The sequence below is a fragment of the Berghia stephanieae genome, chromosome 2 (genome assembly GCF_034508935.2).
Source record: "Berghia stephanieae isolate SIO BIC M18660-M18661 chromosome 2, UCSD_Bste_1.3, whole genome shotgun sequence".
Taxonomy (NCBI): Eukaryota; Metazoa; Mollusca; class Gastropoda; order Nudibranchia; family Aeolidiidae; genus Berghia; species Berghia stephanieae.
In genome coordinates, this window is record NC_088361.1 from 45,302,702 (window position 1) to 45,330,675 (window position 27,974).

Sequence of the window (27,974 nt, forward strand, 5' to 3'; positions counted from 1 at the left end):
GCCTCAGCCAATTCTTCTGTGTCTGTAAGATTGTGCCCGGCTAAAATGCCTCGAATGTCCGGGGGAAGGTTCATGAGAAATAATGCACGTTTCAGAGTGACAGGGTCATCATTCAGTGCATTTATATTGCGCAGTAGAGCAGTTGGGCGTTTGTCACCAAGACCATTAAGATTAAGGAGTTTTGTGTCTTTCTGGGTCTGGGATTTGCCGAAGGTCTTGATCAAGGCTTTTTTTAAGCTGCCATATTTATCAAGATGTGGTGGGTTTACTAGCAGTGACTGAATTTCTTCTGCAGTATTTATGTCAAGAGAACTGACAACATAGTCGTACCTTGTCTGATCCTGAGTAATTTTCTTGGTGTTGAACTGTGCCTCCACTCTTGCGAACCAAACCTCCGGTGATTTAGTCCAGAATTCCGGGAGCTTGATGGAGACAGAGTTGATTTGTTGTTCACGGAAGTTGGTGGAAGCAGCAAGAGCCTGTAGTTGGCCTGTCAAATTCGCGACTTGTTGTGAGAGATCTGGTTGAGCCATTTTACGTATTCACGTCGGGGTCACCAATGTAGAAATAGTCAGTAATGATACAATAAAGTAATAACAAAATCCGTGTATAGATTATTGCTAACGTTTAATAGTGGATAGAACTTGGATTGATTGTATGGATCAGAGGACGAACCGTCCAAGACTAAAAAACCGGAAGTAAACATTGAATACAATAGAAGTGCGTCGTAGTGCTTAAAATGTAAGACAAATGTTCGTGCGAAGCACCGACAGAACTGGTCGCCACAGTATGACCATGGCCTTGACTTTTGACTGAAATATTTGGTAGAGTCAGGCTATTTTACGGAAGCTACAGTTTAGGTGTTTCTGTAGGGTGCATGCATGTGTAACTCGGGTTATCAATTACTCCCTTCGTATAACAGACCTTACCCTATTGCCACAAAGGGTGGTATGCATTAAGTATAATGGATTCGTTGATTTGGATTAATCATGAAGCGGATATTTCATTATATTTTACGATTCATTTAGTTAGTCTTGAAGCGATAATATTTTCTGGCTTTTCATCGTTTTACATCGCGTGCTACTATATGACTTTGAAGTCTCATATGAATTCACAATTCGACCAATTGTGTTGTAGAATAGATAGATAAACGATACTTACCAAAGTTGAAGTTTGTCTGTTATTCTACAACACTGGTCGATTGTGAATTCATTTGCCCTCCCTTACCATAATTATCATAATATACCCTCCCCTCTAGTTCTGTTGATAGATTTATATTATCTTCATACAATCCATGAGCAGTTTATGTTGGGTAGTATCTGGGCTCAAAATTTAAAGTGTGATCGGTAAATGGATGGTTCATCACTCAAATGAATTCACAATCGACCAGTGTTGTAGAATAACAGACCAACTTCAACTTTGGTAAGTATCTTTTATCTATCTATTTTTTGTCAAGGGAGTACACAGGCGTGCCCGAGGCCAGTGATCGATGTGAAATGTGACCAAATAGAACTTTGCTTGGGCAAACAATACTAAAACTATGATCTCCTTGGAAAACTCATCGGTTTTGGTAATCATAAAAATTATAACGGACTAGGAAACATTAAAAATAGATATAAATGTCAATTTTAGATTACTTATAGAAACATTATTCTCTGTGTGGTCAATTTTGACCAAATTGGCCAGACCAATGGCTATCTGGCAACCATGGTATCGAGAATTGAGATCTATTTCATGCTCCCGATTTCGAACAACTCTCACTCAAGACTTTCCGAGAGTAAATAAAACGCTGTAAATGATATTATTAAGCCTCAAATTGCCATAAATGTTATGCCTATCCACTTTTGATGATGACTACCTTACAATAGGCTCAGTATCAATGTCGTCATTATCGATAATTGGTCCGTTTTAAATATTTTTATTTCCGGTGGACTGAATACACAGCTGTGTTTTCAGTCCACTGGTGGACTGAAAACACAGTTCCTATATATATATATATATATATATATATATATATATATATATATATATATATATATATATATATATATATATATATATATATATATATATATATATATATATATACAAAAATCATTTAAAAAATAGTGCTCAACTTATTGGTAAAAGGAGCTATTTATAAAATAATATTTCAAGTATAATAGCTTTCAACAGTATTTATGTCAATTCCCTCGTAATGACGCATAGTAACTTAGCAACTGGTTCTAAACTATCCGAACAATGGCGGATGCCCTCCAGTCTTGCCAGCATGGAGAATAAAAAGTACTGATTTTATTTGTTTAGAACCAAGCTGCTCGTTGCTGGGCGACGTGACAGCAGACTATTGAATCCTATTATGATCAACTTCTACAATAATATTGTTTCGAGCATGAATCAGGAAGTGAAAGTGAAAGTAGATAGTTGTGTTTATCGTACTTTTTCGGCTTCGATGTTATGGTGGTTCGTAATTACATAAAAGCTGTTTGTTCCTACATATTGCTCAAACATTTTGAATTTATTTCATGGACAAGTTTAATTCAGAATAAAAGAAAAGGCTTGTTTTCTGACAGAAATGAAAATTTATATCATGTACTTATTTAAACCGGAAACCTCAGTAGGTACCAATCAATGCCCATACCTTAGCTTTAATTATAGTTACACTAAATGGCAAAACATGAGGGGGAAAAAGACAACCTACTACTAGTAGTAGTAGAAGGAAGAAGAAGAAGAGGAGGAGGAGGAGGAGAACGAATTGGATGAAAATAAAAATATAAGAAAATAAAAAATGATGATATTGGTGGCGATGGTTGATCAGGAGCCTAGTGTGAGGTAGATGAGAGCGAACAAACATCCATAAAGTTAAAGAAGCACTAAAATCATTAGACTTCTCATTCAAATAATTAATTGGTGAGAAGAGAGTTGGACCAGCATAGAGAAATAGACGCTCTAAAAAAAACTAATATATCCGAGAATAAACATAGCAACGATTTTTAACTTTTTAACGATTGGTCTTAAACGTATAATATTATGCCATCGTATAACCCCTAAAGAAAAAAACAAGACAAAACAAAAACAACAAAAAAAAACAAAAAACAAAAAAACAAAAAAAAAAAAACAAAACAAACAAAGCAACAACAAAAAAAAGAAAAAGAAACAACAACAAAACACTTTTACATGGACCAATGACTGTTTCAGACATGAAATCTGGTGCATATTTTTATAGAAACTCAGAAGGAGAAACATATTTTTATTTTATTTTTACGTGGATTTTGATTTGTATTTTTAACTTATTATATATCTATATGAAAAATTTAAAATACAAACCAGAATCCACGTAAAAATAAAATAAAAATCAGAATCCATTAATAATGATACAGTGATAGTGTATTTTTGCTAGTCCGTTGTTCGGAAGGTGGGGGCTGTTAGCGTAACTTTTGTTGTACTTTCGCTTTTAAATATTATTTTTGTTATTATATTGAAAATCAGCATATAATTGGTATAATATGAATTTTTAAAGTATAAATCTATGTTGGAAACATAATTAGATATTTTATATCAAACTTTTTTATATGGTCTACGATATCGTTGTCGGCATGTGGCTGATAAAAAACTTGCGTTATTTCAAAACAAATATGGCCGATTGTTTTAGACCTTGAATATGGACTAAGAATGTGGATGTTTCAATCGAATTTTATAGCAATTCGTTTTTGCCTTTTTGATGTTTGATATGTGCAATATATGAATTATATTGTGAGGTAAGGATTATCTACCTAATGGTACCGCGTCGTTCATAAATTCAACTTTTCTAGCTGGATCTGAACTGGGAAAACTCAGACTGACGGTTGCTGATTTCGATTTCGCCTCCACTCCCACTCCCACCCCTTGCCTACCACTACCACTGTCTGTCATTGTTACTAAAGTATGTAGAAAATAGTTTTAGTAATAGCACTTTTGCACTTCACTAACAATTATATAATAAAATATGCATACACCATAAATCGATTTAAAGAGAATTTTGGAGATCCAAATCCAAACTTCGCTGTGTGAGTGTGGTAAAAAAAAAAAAAATTATAATCAAATTGGATTGATCTCAATGAAACCTATATCATTTTAAAGTGCTTTTCAACACGATTCTAATGATACCAAAATTGTGAAAATCAGATAAGCAGAAGAAAAGTTATAAGGTTGAAAAATGGTCTTCTATTTCTATTTGACTTTGCCTTTGGCATTTGGTTGTTATTTACTGACGTACTTGTGACCTGAAACTGTTGCATTTCCGGTAGTAACCACCATTTGGATTTCAAAACCGGCCTAAAATGGCCGCTAAGATTTGATCAAGGATTTTGCTGGAACGAATTTCATGGATGCAATATACAGCTTTGCCCTGAATTTAATTTTATTTTAAAAGTTAAGATGTTAAATAAACGTGCCATCATGAAATATTGATTTATCAATTTCTAATTTTTTAATTATCCAAAGCTAAATTATACCCTATTTTATCCATACTCAACAGATATACTAAATTGTCATTGATTTTAAAATAAACTACACCAAACGATAGAGTAATTCCTCCTAAAATAAATAAGACATAAATCATTAAAATCCATCCATAAACAAAAATCTATACAATGAAACTTTTCTGAGACTCATCACTCAAGTCCTAAAAATCGGGTCACAGCCACTAGGCTATTTATCGGCTACCTGCTGGAGGGCCAAATGGACGTGTACCAAAGTACTGCTACATTACATGTATATATATAACGATAATAATGATGTATCATTATCAAAGATTGAATTTAAAAAGTTAGGGAATTGAAAAATCGTTCTTTCTTTCTTTTCCCATACAAATACCATGTCCATCCTTTTTATTTACCCGCTAAAAAAATCCCCTCTTTTGACTTAGGCTTTAGGTGCTGTGAAACTCTGGAAGTCCTTCCGATAAAAAATGTCTAAAGAAAAAAAATGTTTGTAAAGTTTAGTTTGAGTGAGTTAGAGAATTCTAATTTATTTGATTGATTTGATATTTTGGATAGACGGTTGAATCAACTGATGAACTGAATTATTGTCTATCAATAGTAGTAGTAGAGATCTATCGCTAATACATGCATCAATTTTATGTGTTAATGATTATGAATCTGAAATACAAGAGCATATATTAGGAACATGACATACAAATCAAATGAAATTATAATTGTCACAAGCGGGGCTTGAACCCACTTAGTTCAGATCAGAAGTCCGAAGACTTATTGACTGAGCTCATGAATCAGTTGACAATTGAAAGTTGGAACTTTGCGTCGCTGCTGCGTTGAGTTTTGCTGTAAAACGACAACAAAATTCTAAAAATAGCTAGCAATAAAAAATTATAATTTATTTAAACGATTGATTTTTTTTTTTAACTTTAGAATTCTGAAAATAGAAACACTGTAATCGATATTATATCGATCAAATATAGATTTATATGGAAGACGTTTACGAATACGCAAAGTTAATAAGCCCGAATTATTAATTCAGAAAAGTGAGTGGAGCAGGCACTTATGTTGGTAACAACAAGATATGAAGTGAGTAGAAAAGTGCCAGAAGACAATAGAGAATAAAAATTTTTTTCGCGGCGGTGGTGGGGTTTGAACCTGCGACCTTATTGGTACGACAACTCCGCCTGGCAGGTGAGAGCGTGGCTCTACCGTGTGAGCTATCCACGAACACAAAAAATATTCGTTTCAAACCCAAAGTCATTTCTAGATCCCTCTCTCACCCACTTCTTGAGATCGCCGATTCGTTCACCACCATCGCGAAGTAATTTTGACCAGCAGTTAAGCTTAATAGCCAATATTCTCATCACAAACATATAACATAGAAACGATTGAGACATTGAGTATGCTCCGGTGTATGGGGTGAATTTTTAATTCAGAAAAGTGAGTGGAGCAGGCACTTATGTTGGTAACAACAAGATATGAAGTGAGTAGAAAAGTGCCAGAAGACAATAGAGAATAAAAATTTTTTTCGCGGCGGTGGTGGGGTTTGAACCTGCGACCTTATTGGTACGACAACTCCGCCTGGCAGGTGAGAGCGTGGCTCTACCGTGTGAGCTATCCACGAACACAAAAAATATTCGTTTCAAACCCAAAGTCATTTCTAGATCCCTCTCTCACCCACTTCTTGAGATCGCCGATTCGTTCACCACCATCGCGAAGTAATTTTGACCAGCAGTTAAGCTTAATAGCCAATATTCTCATCACAAACATATAACATAGAAACGATTGAGACATTGAGTATGCTCCGGTGTATGGGGTGAATTTTTAATTCAGAAAAGTGAGTGGAGCAGGCACTTATGTTGGTAACAACAAGATATGAAGTGAGTAGAAAAGTGCCAGAAGACAATAGAGAATAAAAATTTTTTTCGCGGCGGTGGTGGGGTTTGAACCTGCGACCTTATTGGTACGACAACTCCGCCTGGCAGGTGAGAGCGTGGCTCTACCGTGTGAGCTATCCACGAACACAAAAAATATTCGTTTCAAACCCAAAGTCATTTCTAGATCCCTCTCTCACCCACTTCTTGAGATCGCCGATTCGTTCACCACCATCGCGAAGTAATTTTGACCAGCAGTTAAGCTTAATAGCCAATATTCTCATCACAAACATATAACATAGAAACGATTGAGACATTGAGTATGCTCCGGTGTATGGGGTGAATTTTTAATTCAGAAAAGTGAGTGGAGCAGGCACTTATGTTGGTAACAACAAGATATGAAGTGAGTAGAAAAGTGCCAGAAGACAATAGAGAATAAAAATTTTTTTTTTTTGATGTGATGAGAATATTGGCTATTAAGCTTAACTGCTGGTCAAAATTACTTCGCGATGGTGGTGAACGAATCGGCGATCTCAAGAAGTGGGTGAGAGAGGGATCTAGAAATGACTTTGGGTTTGAAACGAATATTTTTTGTGTTCGTGGATAGCTCACACGGTAGAGCCACGCTCTCACCTGCCAGGCGGAGTTGTCGTACCAATAAGGTCGCAGGTTCAAACCCCACCACCGCCGTGAAAAAAATTTTTATTCTCTATTGTCTTCTGGCACTTTTCTACTCACTTCATATCTTGTTGTTACCAACATAAGTGCCTGCTCCACTCACTTTTCTGAATTAAAAATTCACCCCATACACCGGAGCATACTCAATGTCTCAATCGTTTCTATGTTATATGTTTGTGATGAGAATATTGGCTATTAAGCTTAACTGCTGGTCAAAATTACTTCGCGATGGTGGTGAACGAATCGGCGATCTCAAGAAGTGGGTGAGAGAGGGATCTAGAAATGACTTTGGGTTTGAAACGAATATTTTTTATGTTCGTGGATAGCTCACACGGTAGAGCCACGCTCTCACCTGCCAGGCGGAGTTGTCGTACCAATAAGGTCGCAGGTTCAAACCCCACCACCGCCGCGAAAAAAATTTTTATTCTCTATTGTCTTCTGGCACTTTTCTACTCACTTCATATCTTGTTGTAAGCCCGAATTACTACCACGAACCGAAACCCCATCACCCATCATTTATACCTATGACCATTCAGCAATCCGTCAAAAATCAACATATTTTTTGTAAAATGGTTTTGTCTGGACAAATCTGGGGGGGGGGGGGGGGACTAATTTCGGTTGGTTACACGTCTGTTAGATGATTGACTGAATTTGAATCTGAAATAGAGATATGGCTAGTATTAAGTATTAATTTAGCACAGAAAGAAGAAATTGCTGGACCTGGAATGAAAAAAGTAACGTCCTAACTCTCATCTGGTTAAGAAGTTGTGAATGGTCATTGCAGTGCAGCTTTATTATTGGAAAAATTGTGACCAAAAATGCTACTAATTCATACCGACCAAGTACCCAGTGAAAATCGGATTTACCCTAATTTTTTCTTGATTTTACCTCACCCCACCGGATTTTGGGAAACTCCGATTTTTTAATTTATTAATTGAAAAAAAAAAAAAAAAAACATTTTTACTCCTATTTTTTTCCCTAGACTCCTATTTTTTGGAAGAAGCATCCTTTTTTTTTTTCACTATGGGTTGGCAGGTATGCTAATTACTAACCGATGGATAATTGAGCATAATTCAGAAACAGCTTCAACTCTAAACTTTTTGCATAGAGTAATTCAATATCTCTGTCATCCTTTCCTAACATAAAAAAAATTGTTTATTGATAGAGAGCAATCCAGAGTTTAAAAAGCCGAAATCAGGGACCACTAGATCAAGATTTTCAAATTATATAATGCAAGTAAAAGCGAAAAATAGCATCTTTAAATACCGAGATGAAAAAGAGACCTAAAATTTGCAGGCAGTATAAAGGGTCTTTATCATTAATTTGTAGTTGAATTTAAAAAATAAAAAAAAAAAGCAATTTTTGTCCCAAAAATATTTCCTCAGTCAATCTTGCGGTGATCTCTGGTTTTGATCTCTCCTCTCTCTCTCTCTCTCTCTCTCTCTCTCTTTCTCTCTCTCTCTCTCTCTCTCTCTCTCTCTCTCTCTCTCTCTCTCTCTCTCTCTCTCTTTCTCTTTTTTTTTTTATTTTTTTACTTTTTTTTTTTTTTTTTTTTTTTTTTTTTTTTTAATCTTGTTTCTAAGCTACAGTTAAACTTTTGTTTGACAGAATGGCATCTTTAAATGAGGAGAGTGTGGAAAAGAAACTGAAGACTGTCAACAACACCCAGGACAGTATTCAAAGTTTATCATTGTGGATAATACACCACAAAACCCACCATGCAAAAATTGTTCAGTTATGGATGAAAGTCCTCAAACGTTCAGGTAAAATCTTGTTTTTTAACAATATACTATATATAACAAATGGGAAGAGGATTATAAATTATTGTTTTTTAATGTTGTCATGAGTAAATAATATGTCTTCACAAGACACTCAGATATTATATTTAAAACATTTTTCATATTGTAGTTGTTAAAGACTTGAGATTTTATATAGCTCACTATCTACTCTAAGCTTAATGCACTTTACAAAGGGTCCCTGACCAACATGTAACATGTAAAACTATGTTATTTTTAGGCGATATTACTGTTTTTCAGACTGTTAATAGCCAGGTACTCTTTTTACACCTGAGTACAGTGAGAGAATGTGATTAAAGGGCCTTTTCCAAAGTCTCAACTATGTGTCGAGCGAGGCTCGAATCTAGGACCTTCCAATCCCAATGCGAGCATCATACCACAAGTCACATAGCCAAATTAGTTGTTGTTCCCCCTCCTCTCTCACTGCTGGGATTTTCAGAGCTCTTTGAATTTTTATACTTCGCAATGTTTTATTTTTTCTGATTGGTTGGATTTTGGTAAATGTGTAATAGTAATATCAATGGAAATTCAAAAGCTGATATGTGAAAATCAAAGTGACATTACTGCCTTGCTGCAAATGCGAATATCCTGGCCCTGAATCCGAAAAAGGGTTTGCCCTAAATATAAAGCAGTCTGGATACCATTGATATTTTTATTTATACACATATACATACTTTGTTAAACTTTTAAAATATTTGTTTATGGTTTTTGGTTTTTGTGTTTTAAAAAAAAAAATTTAAGTTTGTTTCATTTCCATCAGAATCTGATAAAAGAGTACTGAGACAAAAACCCTTGGCTCTTGTCTTCAACTTCTGTTAGCCGATCTTGGCCTGTCTGTCTTAGCCTTTCTACCTTAGCCTTTCTACTCTGGCCTGTTTGTCTTGGCCTGTCTATCTTTTCTTATTTATTTTTCAACTTCCAAGTTTGATTTTATATGCCATCTTTTCCAAACTTTTAGAATAAAAAATCTGAACACATTTACAGAGAGATAATTTCCACGGATTCACCTTATTCACTCAATGTGTGTCACAATGCTTGAACAGGGTCATGTGGAATCACACTTCCAGTTTGCACAGAAGCTGTCATATGTTTGGCACTGTTTTACAATGTAAAGTCTTACACAAATTAAATAACTCTATCAGTCAGAAATTTGATCTGTGAAAAATAACAAGTAGAGAACGGATTCAAAATGGTTGGTGTATGCAAGGAACAAGGGTTTCAACTGGGTAAAGTTTACAAGGATTTCAACTGGGTAAAATTGTCAAGGATTTCAACTGGGTAAAGTTGTCGAGGATTCAACTGGGTAATGGAAATCAGATTGTTGACAATTGAAGGACTCAAGTCATACCGATATTTGAAAAACAATTAAATGAGCAGCAATCAATTTTAACGTCCATTTGTATTCCTAGCCTAATGACAATGGCTTGGATTTAAAACCTTACAGCTTTGCTAGAGACATGATTGAGAGCGTGGAAAAGTCCATAAAGCCTAGTTAGTGGAACCACTATAAATATAAAGTATTTGCATCCGGGCCTTGTTCACATTTGGGGCAGCCCTTCCCTTCAGTTTGGAAAATAATTTTATCAGGTTTTTCGTTGAAAATAGAAGTGATGTCACCTTTTCTTATTTCATCTCATGAATTTTCACAGATTCAAGAGGTTCAGGTTTCATCATGTTTTAAGAAGATTCCGTTCCAGGGATGGAGATTGTAAAAAAAGAGATTTTTATTTTAAATGCCTTCAAGTTTAATCCGAATCAGTTGTGGCATTTATTGTGGTTCATTTCTTTTTTTTAAATTAAAATTTTTCAGTTCATCCTTCTCATCGACTCACCTTGTTCTACTTATGTAATGATGTTGTCCAAACATGTAAGAAAAAGAAGGCCCAGGTTTATGCATCCACATTTAAAGAGCACCTACCAGAAGCTGCAAGGCTAGTCAGGTAATTTATTTGAACACATCTTTAGAAAGATTGATGAAAATTCTTCCATCTTATTCTGTTTAAAACTATATTGATATTACAAAATCTTCCAGAACCATGTGTCCATCATTCCTTTTGGTTTGTGTAGTAAACAATGACTGATTGCTTACTACCATCTAGGTAGAACAGTTGTCCTTTAATGATTATGGTGTCTAATTGGATACCAATAAATTTGTGCTATTCTTTTAAAAGATTTTTTGTTTGATGTATTACTTTCAAAATTTCTTGTTAGTGCTTGCTTTAAGTGGATATTGAATGCCATTTGTATTGTGTGAAAGATTTAGAATAACAATGGATTAATAAACTTTTGTCTTCAAAGGTTTGGAGGATTTTAATAAATATTTTTGTGTTTTTATTGACAGAGACTTGTCTGTAAAAGGTAAAATTGAGCGAATTTTCAACATCTGGCAAGAGAGGGGAGTTTTTGATGCTTCATTTGTAACGTCGTTAAATGCTGTCTTAAGTAAGTATAAATAGAAACATTTCTACAATTTCTTTTCTTTTTGTTTTCTTTTTAATTTTATCATTTCCGTTTAGTCTGTAGATTTCATGAATTAACAATCAACACAAATTAGTTTTCATTTCCATTCAATTCATAGATTTCTACTGAAAAGATGTGCGTTACAAGTAGCTACTTTGTCTTAATCTCTGTATTCATGGGAAAGGAAAAGCAGTTGATGGCGAGCCATTCAGTGCTACATCCTTTAATCCTTTCCCTCTGCTGTGTACCATGTCAGTAATTTGGATGCTGTATGGATAAGATGATACCATTTGACCTACTTTGTGTAGTCCACCTTACTTCGGGAGGATTGTTCTCTGAAATAGTCCTCACTGCAACTACATCATTCAATCTTGGTGTTCTGGAAAAAGTAGCTTTTTTAATGCAATTGTTGATTGTAAAGATATTTATCTAAAGCATAAAGTCACTCTTTTTATCCCGTCTCAAATGTGAGGTTTTTGAAAATCATAGTTTGTGATAATGAAGTCAACTGTTATACACTTTTTATCATGTTTTATCACATGTTATGAGGCAGTATGGTCTTTGCCCCTTACCCAAAAGGTACGGATTTCAACTACCCACTGCACTGTGTGGCCTTGAGCAAGTCACCCCATTCTAGCTCACTTCGCGATGCTGCACTGTGTCTGATTCCTGTATTATACCAGTCTATCCTTGGAATAGACCCTAAAGACAAATTTCCCTTTTGGGACAAATAAAGGGAATAAAGGGAATTCATTATTGATTTATTTTACTTTTGTTATCCAGATGGCAAGCCATTCAAAGTTCCAGTAGCCCAACCGAATGACAATGACCCAATAAGTCCAGTGGCAAGCCCCTATGAGCCATCAGTGAAAGAAGACACCCCTGAGATTCAGACAGCCTCAGAACAATCCACTGAGGATGACATTGATGAGAGTACACGTATTCTAGCAGAGTTCAAGGTGTAACAATCCTTTCATCTGTTGTATAGGCTGTAGTTTTAATGTCATTTTTTCCACTTCTGTGGATAAGAATTTAATGCCGGTCCTTGTTTAGAAGACAATTAATACCAAATCATTCCTTTTAATTGCAGAATGAAAATATGAACATTTGTATGTAGATAATTTTTTTTTAGGTATCGTGTATTTCTCTAATTTAAAGAGTGAGTCAAACTTTCGTGAATCATACTGAAGATTGCTTTGGTTAAATAACCAACAACAAAAATGAATTAAGCTCTTAGGATACCTCTGGGTCAAATTCACATACAATTTCAATTTTTTTAAACAAGATTTTACCTTAATGTTAAATTGAGTTCCTTATGAAAAAAAAATCCTCTTTCAAAATATCACAGTGAAAATAATCTGGCTTTGAGGTGGGCTGGGAAAATGGATTTGTTGCTTTTTCAGGGTGTCCAGCGAGGTCGGATAAAGTCGGAATTTTTACCTTAAGGTCGGATTGGTAGGAAAAAGTCGGATAATTGCACCCGAGGTCAGATTTTTTAAGTGATCGTGCAATTTCGAGCGGAAACGCGTTTGCAACTAATACGCCGATTGCTAGAATCAAGTCGACCTAAGCCTTCCTCCCTATGAAAATACTGGAAAATACCGAATCCGAATAAAGGAGAGTTAAATACCTTGAGAGCTCTTAAATGTCGGTGATAATTTAATACAAGTATTGACCACACGGTTGACTTGATCATACGGTTCACTTTCTTCCGCCGTTTTCAGTCTCAAATTTAGTTTCGGCTTGGCGTTCGTCTAATCCGCATTCATTTTCATCTCGCGAAGTGCCTCTTTTCCTTTTGGATTATACATTTTGCAAAATCTTAACTGGTGTTGTTCAATTGAGGACTATTATTTTCATTTCTCTGGATTTTCTGCCTTTGTGCCTCCTCTATTAGTCTATTCTTGTAGATCTAGTAGATTAGATCTATAAATCGAGATAGTCAACTGTGGCTCGTTGCTAGATCTAGAAATCTAGATTAGGCCTATTTTAAATTTTGGCGGACTGTTTTTTTTCTTTGTTCAATTCATTGCTGTTGCTTTTACTCATTATCACACTATGGGAAAGTGCTATTTTAATCAAACTTGGCTCAAGAATGAACGTTTTAGCCAAGTGCTAGTGATTGCAGCAATAGTAAAGCTACCTCCAATGCTGTAGACACTGACAGTTCAAGTTCAAATGCCTCTTCTGTGGGTGGGTTAAAGACACGCAGGGGCCGTGCTTTGGCTTTTAAATTGCTAGGTAGGATTTTTTGGGGGAGGTAGGATTTTTAATCTGCTGGACACCCTGTTTTTTGAGAGAATGGTGAAAGTCAAAATTGTTACCAAGGTTCCTTCTTCTTCTTCTTCTTCTTCTTCTTCTTCTTCTTCTTCTTCTTCTTCTTCTTCTTCTTCTTCTTCTTCTTCTTCTTCTTCTTCTTCTTCTTCTTCTTCCTCCTCTATTTCTTCTTGTCTTTCATTTTCTGTATAATTGATGCATTAATAGGGGTCAAGCAAATATGCAAATGACCAGGTGTGTGGTCCATGTCGGTTTATAGGAATTTTGAGTTTATCAATCTTTTAAAAAGGTAATTTAAAACATTTTTCTTTCCTTCTTATCACAGCCCCATGAGATGATTGAGCAAATCACAGTATTTAGGCGACAAGAACTTGAGATTCAAATCAAGTCAAAGCAGCTTTCCCATTTACGACTGGATGCATCCAGCTTGGAGGCTGTCAAACAGTTAAAAGGTATTATTATTATGTATGCTAATACACAATTGTGGTATATTTAGTTTTGAGTTTGTTAAACAATTACAAGTTATTAGGTGTGCTACTACACAATTGTACATTATGAACCGAATTTCAAGTTGAAAGCAATTACAATTAATATTAAACTGGGGAGAGGGGATGGCCAATTGTTAACCAGTGGAATGCGGATTCAAGTCCCACTGATCTTTATATTTTTTCTTAGGCAAGTGATTACCTCCCCATTTGTTGACTTTTTCACAATGTCACATGGAAAGGCATCTTTTATTTATTTGAATTCTAAATTTAAAGATGGAATGTTCAAATGTCTTTTCAGTCGATAAATTTCATTAAAATACATTTAAACGGTAGTTTTCTTTTTTTAAAGAATAATTGAAATGATTTCATTTGAGCAGACCGAGCCCATGGCAATGAATTCTCCAGTCAATTTGAGGACTCTTGCACCAAACTGGAAGATCTAGTCAAAAGACAGTCTCAACATTTGGCTGATCAGAAGGCTTTGTTGGACACACTGAAAACAAGTGAAACATTCTACGATGCCCAATATCGAGAGGCTAGGATTGTTGCAAATGTAAGTGCTGTATTTAGTTGTCATTTCAATTTTTTTACCTGGTCTTTGTGTATATGTGCATGTTTAATTCAAGAGGCTTATTATAATAATTAATACAGGGGTCTCCTTTTATAAGCATTGTCTTTGAGAATGAGACAGGGCATGCGTGTAGCCAGGCTCTGCATGTAAATGGGAATCTTGATTTTTGGTTCTATATCCAGTGCCTCCAAGCTCTAACTGGTCAAAAATAAGTTTTCCCCTACATATTTCCTATTACTGTATGCTCTAGGTTGTATTCTGAAAGTGGTGGCATTGGCTTATTTTAAATTAATGTTTAATGTACTTTAAACAATTTATTTTGGCATTGGTTTTCTTCTTCTTCTTCTTCTTCTTCTTCTTCTTCTTCTTCTTCTTCTTCTTCTTCTTCTTCTTCTTCTTCTTCTTATTCTTCTTCTCCTTCTTCTTCTTCTTCTTCTTCTTCTTCTTCTTCTTCTTCCACTCCTCCTCCTCCTCATTGCCTTACCATTAGCCCAATAATAATAACAGATTCTGTCTGGTGGGACCTAAATAGTAGTTTGTAAGGTCAAGAGTCTCTCAGGTTATAGGTCAAGGACTTTTTTGTTTAGGTGATTTAGAGGTTTTGTTCTTTGCAAAGGAATGAAGCTGTCAAATTTTATAGACCCAATGAATATTCATATGGCCTTGCCCGAGAGAAAGCGTCCCTGCACATGCGCAATTACTTAAAAAGTGAACCTTGCAAAGCAATCATCGTGTTTTTAATTCTCTTGGATTTAAAATTAATTACCTACTTATATTGATGCAATAGTTATTGAAAATATATGGGGGTACACACTCTAGACTTGTCAACTATTATACTAAACAAATCATCTTGTGGTGTAAAGAAAGAGGAATCTGGTTGTCTGCTTGTCATATAGCTGGAAAATCAAATATAGCTGATTCACACAGTAGGAAAGTTAGAATTCATACAGAATGGAAATTACACCCAGAAGTTTTTGATAGGTTATGTGAGAAATTTGGATGCCCTGAAATAGATCTGTTTGCTTCTCGTGCAAACAGACAATTACCTATATATATGTCCTTCTATCCCGATCCTGAAGCCTGCGCCATTAATTCATTTCAACATAAATGGGATACTTACGGATATATCTTCCCACCATTTAATCTTATCTCCAGGATTCTCAGGAAAATCCAAGAAGACCAAAGTACAAAGATATTAATGGTCGTGCCACATTGGACAATAGCTCCTTGGTATCCAAAACTTATGGAAATGATGTGCCTTCCTCCTCTTTTTCTGAAGAAAGCCAAAAATGTGTTAATTTTACCATCAAACCACTCAGCAGTACATCCGTTATACCCAAAACTCCAACTGATGGCATGTGTATTATCAGGAACAATTTCAAAAGACAAGGGTTGTCCCGACGAGTTGTCAAGACTTTAATGAAAGGCTGGAGACCAAATACTGTTAAACAATACAATGTTTACCTTAAGAAATGGATTGAATTTTGTTCTGATAAACAGTGGGATGTCGAGGAATATAGTGTTTCACACTGTCTAGAGTTTTTATTACACCTTTCTAAAAAAGGACTTTGTTATAGTGCAGTTAATACTGCTCGTTCTGCATTATCTTGCATTTTCGACCAACCTTCCATCGGAGATGATAACAAAATAAAACGTTTAATGAGAAGTATTTTCTTGGCTCACCCAAGCAAACCAAGATACACCAAAATTTGGGACGTTTCAATACTGTTAAATTTTTTGGAAAAATGCTCACCTTGTAAGGAATTAACTTTACAAATGCTCACTTTCAAATTAGTCACATTATGTGCCTTAGTCACTGGACAAAGATGCCAAACCATTCACTCGTTAAATTTAGAAGAGTGTCATATTACACAAACTCGGGCCATCTTTCATGTTTCTAAATTATTGAAACATAATACCCCGAAAAATAATGAAAATTCCATAGTATTACTGGGATACCCATCTAATAAACGATTATGTGTTGTAACATATTTGCGAGAATATATAAAACGAACTAAACCGTTTAGAAATTCATCTCAACTGTTTTTGAGTTATGCATGTCCACATAAACCGGTAACTAAGGAAACAATCGGTCGATGGATTAAATTGACTCTTATGAAGTCGGGAATAAATACAAAAATATTCAAAGCACACAGCACCAGGGCTGCGAGCACGTCAGCTATTACTAAAGATGTAGATATGTCTGTCATACTTAAGGCAGCAGCATGGTCTGGTCAGAAGACGTTTGCTAAATTCTACAATAAACCAATTGTAAAAGATGATGGGACTGCATTTGGGAAAGCAGTGTTACGGAAAGCACGTTGATGTGAGTAATTTATCCTTATTATGAACATAATTATCAGTGTCTGGATTTAACAACAGGCTGATAATGAAAACACCAATGACCAATTACAGTAATTTTTACTGAAATCATAATATGGCACCTTGTTACTCAGTGTCTGGCGGAATCACAGACTGAGTTATATTTAATACCTCATGGACAATCTCTGCAGTGTCTGGCTTAGGACACAGGCTGCAAATAGATTAAACATGATTAACCTGTGTCTGAATTTAGTCACAGAGTTATGAATTTATATCATAACTATCTATGCAGTGTCTGGCTTAGGACACAGGCTGCAATAGTTTTGAAAAACTTTTTACATACTGAATGAAAGTAGATATGGAACCTCATGGCTTAGGACATCGTTCCTTTTATCATAGGTTTTAACGTTTTAATATAGCATAATGAAAGAATATGCTTATAATTGTGTATGTCCGTTTATATATTGGATCGCTACAATAGCTGTTACGGCTTTAACGTCTCGGGCAAGGCCATATGAATATTCATTGGGTCTATAAAATTAGAAAATTAAACGAGACTTACCTGTAAGTTGAAGTTTGATTGGAATTTTATAGACCCAAGAATATTCTTAGGCCTTGACCGCCCTTCCCAATTTTATCCCACCCCATGAATGTATACATCGTTTTGCAAAATTGCAAATCAATTTGAGGTCTTTTAAATTAGATAATTGATGGTAACAGCTATTATAGCCTATTAGCTTTAAATAGTGATTGCGCATGTGCAGGGACGCTTTCTCTCGGTCAAGGCCTAAGAATATTCTTGGGTCTATAAAATTCCAATCAAACTTCAACTTACAGGTAAGTCTCGTTTAATTTTCTAATTTAGATGACTTAAAATAGAAGAATTTTGAATGTGTTCATTACAATTTCCTGAATTTATTATCTTTGAATTTTAGGCCTACAAAAACTTTGGTGCTCGAATCAACAACATGAAGAAGAAACTAGATGAAATGAAAAAGACGATGCCCAAGCCGGAGTCGCCCATCCCATCACCTGATGTTAATGCCCCATCACCAGAGAATAGTCCCCCGACTTATGTTGGAGGGAGAGCATCTTTTGACTACAATGCTTCAAGTTCGTTGCTAGGATTTCAATCATCTGGAAACCAGCTCAATAGTGAGTTGTTTTTGTTGTTGTTATTCTCGGTTTTCCTATTGAGATTCATTTTATTGTGGACATTTCCCCAAGTTAGACAAGATGACTGGAATACAAGTAGATCACAATGATAACTTGCTATTCTGACGCATTCAAATGGTGTAACAATGTGTATAATCTTGAGCTATTCATGGAAATCCAAGTTTTCTTACTTACCTTCTGCTAGCTTGTTCCATCTTTGTGGTTGTGACAAATGGATTTTTCAAATCATGATAATCTGGGTGGGGATCCTGACCTCCCATAGCGGGCAGGGAGGTACATACTGTGTCTTCTATCCCCTTATATCTGTTTTCCAACTTGCTTTCTGTCTTTGTCTTGGAATGAGATTGCTTGGTTTTGTCCTAACCTTGGTCGGAGTCCTTGGTTGAGAGGGAAACAGTCGAATGTATAGCTATTGCTTTGGGAGATGATATTTTTTTCCTTGTAAATCATCTCTATGTTATGTACTGTATTATATTTTATTTACATGTTATATTTGATTTGTTAACATTTGAGTGTATTCCTCTTAGTGGGGGCCTGTGCTTGTGTCTGGATGAGACTTTTATGTGATCTCAACCTAAGTACTTTGATGGTGTGCTCTTGGAATCTACATCTGTTTCCTATTTGAACAAATTCCCCTTTGTCTTACCTTTTCTTGGGTGTTTTAATTGAATTCTATAACTTTTGACTATCCCATTTCTTCCTTTTACTGGCACTGATATGACCTTAATGTGTTGCAAGCGCTGTAAAACCCTCATAAACAAACAAACAAATCATGATAATAACTCTACTCTGCAAAATATAAAAAAATGTACTAACAACTTTGGGCCCTAGTTTACTGTCTAATAAGAATGAAAAATTGAACAGTTTTGTCAAAGCGGCATATTTCATTTCTATGTGAATACAGAGATGTATGAAAAATGTTAATTTTTTAAATTTTATTGTTGAGCTTTTATACAGTGCAATTTCCACTAAACCTGCTCAAAGAGCTGTACAGAGGTTCCCTGACCAACAGTAACATGTACACATACCTGCTGATCTTAAGAATTTTTCGTAATTTTACGATATTTTAGAGAAAATACGAAATTTTATGGAAAATTACGAATTTTAAATTCTCAGTAGTACTTATATAATGATAATAATAATAAAAGTGATGATGATAATAATAATAATAATAACAACAACAGTAATAATAATGAGAAGAACTACTACTACTACTACTACTACTACTACTACTACTACTACTACTACTACTACTACTACTACTACTACTACTACTACTACTACTATTACTATTACTACTACTACTACTACTACTACTACTACTACTACTACTACTACTACTACTACTAATACAACAACTACTTCTACTACTACTACTACTACTACTACTACTTACTACTACTACTACTACTACTTATTACTACTACTATAATAATAATGATGATGATGGTGATGACGATGATAATATTAATAATAACTAAAATAATAATGATAATGATTATGATGATGATGATAATAATAACAATAATAAAGCATTTCTATATAAATAACATGCAGGCCAACTCCATCTTCCACAAAGTCCAGGCGTAATATTTATCCAGGATCGTTATTGACAGAAATCAGAGGGTCTCTGTTTCACACTATTTTAATTGTTCTACAAGATGAAAATGTTGTTGTGTGTTGTGTGCATTGAGCGATATAAACGTTGGCTACCTATTTATATCATGTTCGTATCCTTAGGTTGGAACCTGAATGGGAAAGAAAGTTACGGCATCCTCAGTAACAATATGGACAACGCACACCAAGGTAGGATTTATTGTCAGTGATAGATGTATAGTAGGCTTCTCTATATTGAACCTGTTTTCAGTTGAGCATGCGTAACGGCCGACTGTCTTGATAAAATCGGAACTGTTCCTTGTAAATTCTCAGTCAATTAACTGAAATCAGTCAATTTGTCAAATTCAAATATTTTAAAAAAGGGACAGAAAGAAAGAATTCACAAATCGAATGACCGTAAAGTAATTAGGAGTGTTCCACAGCGCTATGCATAGCTCATGGGGGCCGTTTATATTAACGATGGATATATTGCCTAGGCCGAGCGATAACTTTCACTGTTTCATCTAAGCCAAAATTGACCACATTTACATGGGGGGTTTTAAAAGAATGAAAAAGTAAAATGCGAAAGCTGGAAGTGCGTTATGTAGACACCTTCAAATCGAAAGTTAGGATAGATTGCTACAAGCACATCTCGATTGCCTCACGTTGTAAACAAACTGGTTGACCGTTTCTTCACTGATTGGGTACCTAATTATAAGGAACAATGGTAAGTAGCCTAATTAATTCCCGCGCAAATTAGGACGTTTTCTGCCATTGTTTTGCTCAAGCGAGCTTGCTGTTTACTGTGGCGATTTACCATTCATTTTGATTCTTTGGATTTTTCCGCAACGGCTACGCCTGCCGAAGTTTCTTCATTATGATGATAATTCACTTTTCCTACTTAATGATTCAGTGTATTGACCAGGAGTCATATTTATTTCAGGTTTTTTTCCCTCTCATTAACTGATTGAAAATCAAGTTTGCTCATTGCTACATTATTTTAATTAATGTTCTCACATTGCCTAAGCTGTTTGTGGATCGCAATTCAGACTTGTCGAGCATCAATAAAGATGTGAGGAATAAATTCAATTGGTCATGGCACTAGAAGTTAAGATGATAATGGTGATTATTTTTCTGATTATGTCAGAAAAATTCCAAAATTTGTGAATTCTTTCTTTGATGAAGTCATCTTTACTTATATGAATGACATGCTTATTTAGCATTCCTTCTACATCAAATCAATGGCAGTCATACTTCCAGTAAGTAATAACACCCACTATTTTAATGTATTGTATTTATCACTCTCCTCACCAATGATGCCCTTATTTAAAAAAAAGAAAACTTGACTTCAGTTTGTCGAAGAGTTTCAGTCAATTTTTATAGAGCTCATTTACAGGTCTATATTAGACAATCTGAGAATTTTTTAATTTTTTAAATTGGACTTTTTATGTGTATGGAAATACCCCATGCATGTCTCAGAATTATGCTTTTTTGACCAGCAAATTAAAACAAGAAACAGAAAAAGTTCTGAATCTAGATTGTATTATATAATGGTCCAAAAATACTGCTGTTCTGGGTCGACGATATTGTGCGCTAGGATGTCCCTGTTAAGCTCTTTGAAAAGTTGGCTGCTATGAATTTGGTTAAGCAATCCTGTGCTCCAAATAGAAGGATGATATACAGTGTTGTATGAATATCCGGCTGGTAACAGTGTTGTATGAATATCTGACTGGTAACAGTGTTGTATGAATATCAGGCTGGTAACAGTGTTGTATGATTATCAGGCTGGTAACAGTGTTGTATGAATATCTGGCTGGTAACATTGTTGTATGAATATCTGAGTGGTATGAAAGATAAAATGGTGTTGTGTTCCGTCTTCAATGTCAGATTGATGATGGGCAAGAGGTCACTTGCTGTGTCTTTTATCCCCCTATATCTGTATGCTGAGTTACTCTCTGTATTTGTTTTGGAATGGGATTGCTTGGTTTTGTCATGGCCCTTGTGGAGTCCTTGGCTGATAGGCGAACAGTCAAATGTATTGTGTTTGTTTTTTGGAGGGAGGAGATATTTATTTTCCTTGTAAATCATCTCTCTGTTATGTACTGATCATTATATTTTTGTTTTGAACATATCTTGTTGAACATTTAAGCATAATCCTCTTAGTGGGATCCTGTGCTGGTGTCTGGATGAGACTTTTAGATGATCCCAAACTAAGTACATTAATGGTGTGCTCTTGGAGTCTACATCAGTACCTTATTTGAAGCAATTCCCCTTTATATCACTTTTTCTTTGGTGCTTTGACTTTCTCATTTTCTTCCTTTTTACAGGCACTGATATACAACTAAATATGTTTCAAACGCTGTAAAACCTTTGAAAACAAAGCAAACAAAAACAAAATCACTTTAGCTTTGATGAGCACCGGAAGCGGTTGTTGCACTTTGAAAAGCTCTCACTATTTGACATTTTAAAAAGTCAAGACATGTTTCATGGTCTTTTCTCACTAGTTTTTAATCTTCATTTTGTTTTGCTATTCTATTTCCTGTCCCCCTATCTCCCTCTTTGACAGATTCTCCACCACTAGAGGCTCCATCTCCTGAAGGGTCTCCCACTGATCTCAACCTGGATGGATCAGAAACGGGTAAGATGTCCTGGCATAATTAATGTAAATGGTGCTGCTCGAAGCTCGAAGAAATAAAGAACAATGATTAATCATCTTAACAACGCCACTACAACATTATCTCATTCGTCTGTGGTGTTTCATTCATCCTGTTTTGTTGATAAAGGGGAAACCCGAAACATCCATTTTATTAGCTTACATTCAATTTCGCATTGTTCTTTGTTGGCATAATTAATCAAAGTAAATCACTGTTGAGTTATCATTCTCGTAAGATAAGCCTTGATTTCCTGAAGGTTCTTTTTTTTCTTTCTTTTTTTTTGGATCAGGCGTTTTAAATCCACTTAATTTTCTACCTTGATTATGTTAAATCATGATTTGATCGGGGCTTTTGACATTAGGAACTGTAGTAAGCTCGCAATACAATTTTTTTTTCATATTTGGTCTTAATATTAAACCATCAAAAGGAATAATTGACATCTTGTAAAACCTTGCCTATTGTACATCCCATGGGAACGTTTGCAGATCCTCTGTGCTTCTGACAAGTATATATATACAGTGGAACCTCCCGATAACGACATGCCACGGGTCCGAGTTTTTATGTCGTTATCCGGAGGTGTCGTTATTTAGAGATTTCCAAGATGGCGGACAAAGTGGGCGTGGCAAGGCCCCCAAGATCTTTGACAGGGTTGACTGAGTCCAATCAGCCACAACATCTGTGTCGACTGAAGCCGACTCTCCACTGGCTACTCTAAACACAATGCCGTGTCATTGTTTAAATTTCTGTAACCACCCATTGCTTGCTTGGAAATCTGGGATGTGAGCTTGGTGGCAAACAGTTTTGCCTGTTCGCAAATTATCGGTCCTGATGTTGGCGCATTGGTGGCTCGTGTCATCTTGAACCAGGTCAGAACAGCTTCGTCAATTGATGCATTTGTTGCCGTGCGTGGTTTCTTCATCTGTGGTTCTGTGGTATTCATTATCTTTTCTCTGTTTTTAATTATCGTAGGGAGACTGTTGTGAGGTATTCCATATTTGGCCGCAATGTCTTTCTTTGTCGTTGTATTATTGTCAACAGCTTCCAATATCTTGATCTTTTCATCAATGGTGAGTATTTTCCTTTTCTTGGGTGGAGTGGTAGTTGTAGAAGACATCTTAGCAGTCAGGGATCTTTCTTTCTTTTTTTTTTCTTTTTTAAACCCAGGCCGTCCTATCTGATGACACTCTTAATTAGTAACAATTTTATTTGTTAGGTTTATTATCAAGCATTCTCAACATCAAACTTATGTTTAGTGGTAGTAGCAGTAGAAAGGCTTTGGCATTTACTGCTTCTATATCGTTCGTTATCTATAATTTTTATTTTTTTTGGTTAAAGGATGAAATAAAAGATTGAAATATTAATGTTGCCTGAAGAGTTCATGGAGGGTGAGGGGTTAATTGGGCATTTAGGGGATATATTGGGTTGGTGGTTTGTAATTAATTTTGTTACTCTTTTAGATAATTTAACATTTTAATAGCAGATCACAGTTGGATGTGGAGAGGAGATAAATTGTGATGTTCTAGATAACGAACGATACAGAAGCAGTAAATGCCAAAGCCTTTCTACTGCTACTACCACTAAACATATGTTTGATGTTGAGAATGCTTAGCAGTCAGGGATCGATGATCAGTGATAGTGATAATGCCATGCAGTCGTTAACGCCCGCGCTTAAGTATCCGCCAACGGCCATACTCATTGGTCGGTAAACTCACTCTCTCATTGGTTGGCGAAACTCACATTCTCAAAAGCTGCGTTCTCATTGGTTTCAAAAGCTGCATTCTCATTGGTTCAAGCAGGAATTGTTTTTATAAACTTTGAGTACTCATACTCAGTATTTTTAGTATCGGATATCTACGAAAACTACCGAAAATCGCCAAATTGATGTCGTTATTCTGAGGTTTTATCATAAAGTGCATCGTTATATGGAGGGTTTTTTTTACTGATCTTAAATAGAAAAAAAAATCGGAACCAGGGATCAATGTCGTTATCAGGAGGTTGTCACTATTCGGAGGTGTCGTGATCGGGAGGTTCCACTGTATATATATACATATGTAGGGTAGGTGTCCTCCAAGCCTTTCAATGCTTGGTGTTTGGCTTGTGAAATATAGGATGGAATTTTTAAAAGTCTCATAAAATCTGATTTCATACCGTCCCCTTTTTAAATTTTTTTTTCTCCAGGAAATGCAAGTTTAGATTCTCGTCTTGCAAGCTTCATGGACAGAAGTCACAGAAACACAGATTCCTCTCAACCAATATACATGCCTGGTTCATCAATGTCCCAACAAGCAACGTCTTCATCTCATTCCAATAAGCAATCGAGTCGACTGGGACCAGATGAAGATGGCAATAATACACCGTTGGATGACGAGACTCCCACTACACCTGTTCAAGATGAACATTCTACAACACCTCCCAAGAAAAACACACCTCCTAAAAAGGAAAACCCTATAGACTTTTTATCACGGCTTATTTCTCAAACTCAGAAGACGCCGACGACAAAGACGGGGGCAGCTAGTTTTTTAGACAGTCTAACCATGCTGAGTAACATTGGAAAGCCATCTTCATCTTTGTCATCGTCATCCTTGAAAACTTCTGAATCTGATCCTTTGATCAGCTCTCAGCCTCAGCAGGTCCCACCCCCACCCCCTCCATGGTCTTGGAATACTTCCACTGCTACTGTGGCAAGCCAGCCTTCATCTCCAACCATCATGTCATCCAACCCATCCTCACCCACCACCTTATTCTCTAGACCTCCTCCAGCAATGGTGCCACCACCCCCTATACCCCCCATTCCCATTGTCCCCCCACCTTCAGTCATTCCTTCTCAAATCTCCCCCCCTGTCAGCATCAATCTTAGCGTCCCCCCTCCCCCACCACCCCCATTTCCTCTAGTTCGTGGCACCTCCATTGATTTTTCATCTCCACCCCCTCCGTTTCCACAGACATCTCCTGGTCAGAAAGAGAATTGGCCGGAAAAGGGCTCTGGTGGTCTGCTGCCACCAGATCATTCTACTGCTGTCATCAACAGATCATCAACCTCATCCACTTCAGTTTTAATGGAGCTCACCCCATCCAAAGGCTTTGACGAGATGAGTAGCAGCAATCCGCCATCTGTGCCCATACAAGATAGCAAAACGGTCGATCATAATGCCATGGAAATTGTAAGTGATGATGAGGAAGAACTGGATGCTTTGATGAAAGATTCAGACTCTGATTTGGAACACGAAGCTCATGAAGAATTTGCCTCCAAATTGAAAGAGAAGACGGCGAATGGCAGTGATGGCTTGGGTAACATGAAGTCCAGCGTGATAATTCCAAACGCAAATCTGGTAACTGTCTCCGTGTCGGATGAAATGGATGTAGATGAGGATGAAAGGATTGTTGAGAAAGATTCCCCTGCTGGTGGCTCTGGAGGCACACCTCCCCTTTGGTCATCCAAGAGTCACAGTCACAAAAAGAAATCTAGCAGATCAAGGTCAAGGTCACGAGAAAAGTCGTCCCATAAACATAAAAAGAAGAAGAAACACAAACGAAAGGGTAGTGATGAGGATGATTTTGACTTTGACGGAAGGACTGGTGCTAAAAAAATCAGCTCTCGTTCCTCCAGTAGGAATAGCAGAGACAACAAATACGACCGTTACGATGACAGAGGAAGCAAGTATGATGAGAAATACACTGGTAGTAGTGGTAGCGATCATCGGGTCAAATACGACAGACATGAGGACAAAAAATATGGCACCAGTGGCAGTGGGAGCAGGAGTGGTGGTGATTACAATAAATCCAGCTATCCACCTATCCGAGATTCAAGAGACCCCCGTTCTGTGGAAGCATACACCCAAGCTTTCATTCAACAGTATAGTCAGGCCAGATTTGGCTCATCAGGATTTGGGGGCAGTAACCTGAATGACCCGAGAAGATCTAGTTACAGCAAGTATTGACTTCTTCTACATGTCAGCAGAAGATTATGTTGGTATTTAGGGATTTATTTGTTTTTGTCATGATTTCTATGTCTGTTGCTTCTTGTTTCACTGAGTTTCTTCATTTCTCTTGCATTGTTGCCAAATATTTTGATCTGATATTGGGTTATATTTGTGTTTTCTTTTTTTCTGTCATGTTGATAGTTTTTCATTGTTCTCTATGGCTTGTCATCAAATGAAACAGTGGACTCCAGAAAGTCATCATCACTTGAGATGAACCTCGTTTTCCCATCTTAATTGTAGATTTTACACTCCATTTCATTCAAGTCATTGTGTTTTTTAATCCTGGTCCTGTGACTATCAACTTATCTGGAGTCAAACTTAAATATACAGGAATACGATTACTAAGTAATTTTGGCTACAGAGGAATTAATTTCATTCTATTGTGTTGTCATTGTTCTTGACTTTGCTGGATTTTTAAACTATGATACGAATTTGATTTTAAGGGTCTTCGTTTTAATTGTTTTAGTGTGTGCCTATGTTGAAACCTTTATCATTTCACAAGTGAGGGGCCAAGGCGTTTTGCACTGGCAATACTTTTTGGAATATTTTTTTTACCATAGGTCTTATGAAAAATGTGATGGGTAACATTTTGGGAGGTTTTTTTTTTTTTGTTTTTTTTTTTTGTTTGCCTTTTTGGTATCAATGTCTATGTTGTTGTTTTTTCAGTTTTTACTTTTTGGTCCAGTTTTTCAGAAAATCATGAATATTCAGTTTGATTTTCTCACTAATCTATGGCTTGATTAGTAGACAGTATAGAATCGGTTGTACAACCACCGATGATTAGTAGACAGTACAGAATATGTTGTACAACAACCATGTAGGGTTTGACTTTGATAATGACCTCCTTGCATCTATCTACTATCAGTAATTTACTAATTGGTTCTAACATCAAATGGACTGGACAGTATAGACCAATACCTCCATCTACTTTGTGAATTAATTACCATTGCGTTTCAGACACTTCGCTTCTAAAATTGCATAGTTCAGAATATATGTGATGAGAATATGTTATAAACTTGAATGGTCCATGTTTACAAGATCAGGAGACTTGTTCCATATTGTTAAGTTCAGCACTTCTATTTATTTACGGATGTGTTTAAATTTATTATGAAAATGTTAAAGCTATTGTGTATTACATGTATTGTGTACATGGGAGTTTTGTGATTCTTGAATGCATGACAGATAGTTGATTTAGGTCCATGATAATGACTATTGATTAAGGTTATGATATCATGTGTATTGACACAATAGAATCGTTAGAGAGAAGATCGAATTTACCAAATTTAAAAAAAAAAACTTTCATCGTGGGTTTAGTTTCTATTTTTTTTTTTTTTTTTTTGTTTTTCATCAAAAGCAATTATGAGAATGTCTGGTGTTTTGGGCAGATGATGCTGAATATAATTGGAATCCAAATGTGGATTTTGGTAACATTAGTAGGATTTGATATTGGAATTGCAGGAAAATTCATAGTTTTTGTAAAACTGTTTTACTGACCTCAGAGTGTGAGTCCCCAATATTTTTTTAAAATCGTTTTTGAGTTGGTGACAACTCTGGGTTGGTTTGAAATAGCATTTTGTGAGATAGGATGTCATGAACCAGTTACTCCTTGGTGAAGAGGCGAGGGCATTAC

At 36.0% G+C, this 27,974-nt stretch overlaps 1 protein-coding gene across 1 annotated transcript; it reads left to right on the forward strand.

The window, feature by feature from the left end:
* Positions 1-3,601: 3,601 nt before the first annotated feature.
* Positions 3,602-27,712, forward strand: LOC144964973 (uncharacterized). Its single transcript, XM_078899788.1, has 11 exons — positions 3,602-3,755; positions 8,633-8,787; positions 10,631-10,760; positions 11,162-11,262; positions 12,064-12,239; positions 13,883-14,009; positions 14,423-14,598; positions 17,874-18,093; positions 19,855-19,920; positions 22,277-22,348; positions 24,543-27,712. The coding sequence occupies exons 1-11, from the start codon at positions 3,739-3,741 to the stop codon at positions 26,300-26,302; spliced, it is 3,000 nt and encodes a 999-aa protein (XP_078755914.1). The 5' UTR covers positions 3,602-3,738; the 3' UTR covers positions 26,303-27,712.
* The last annotated feature ends 262 nt before the right edge of the window (positions 27,713-27,974 follow it).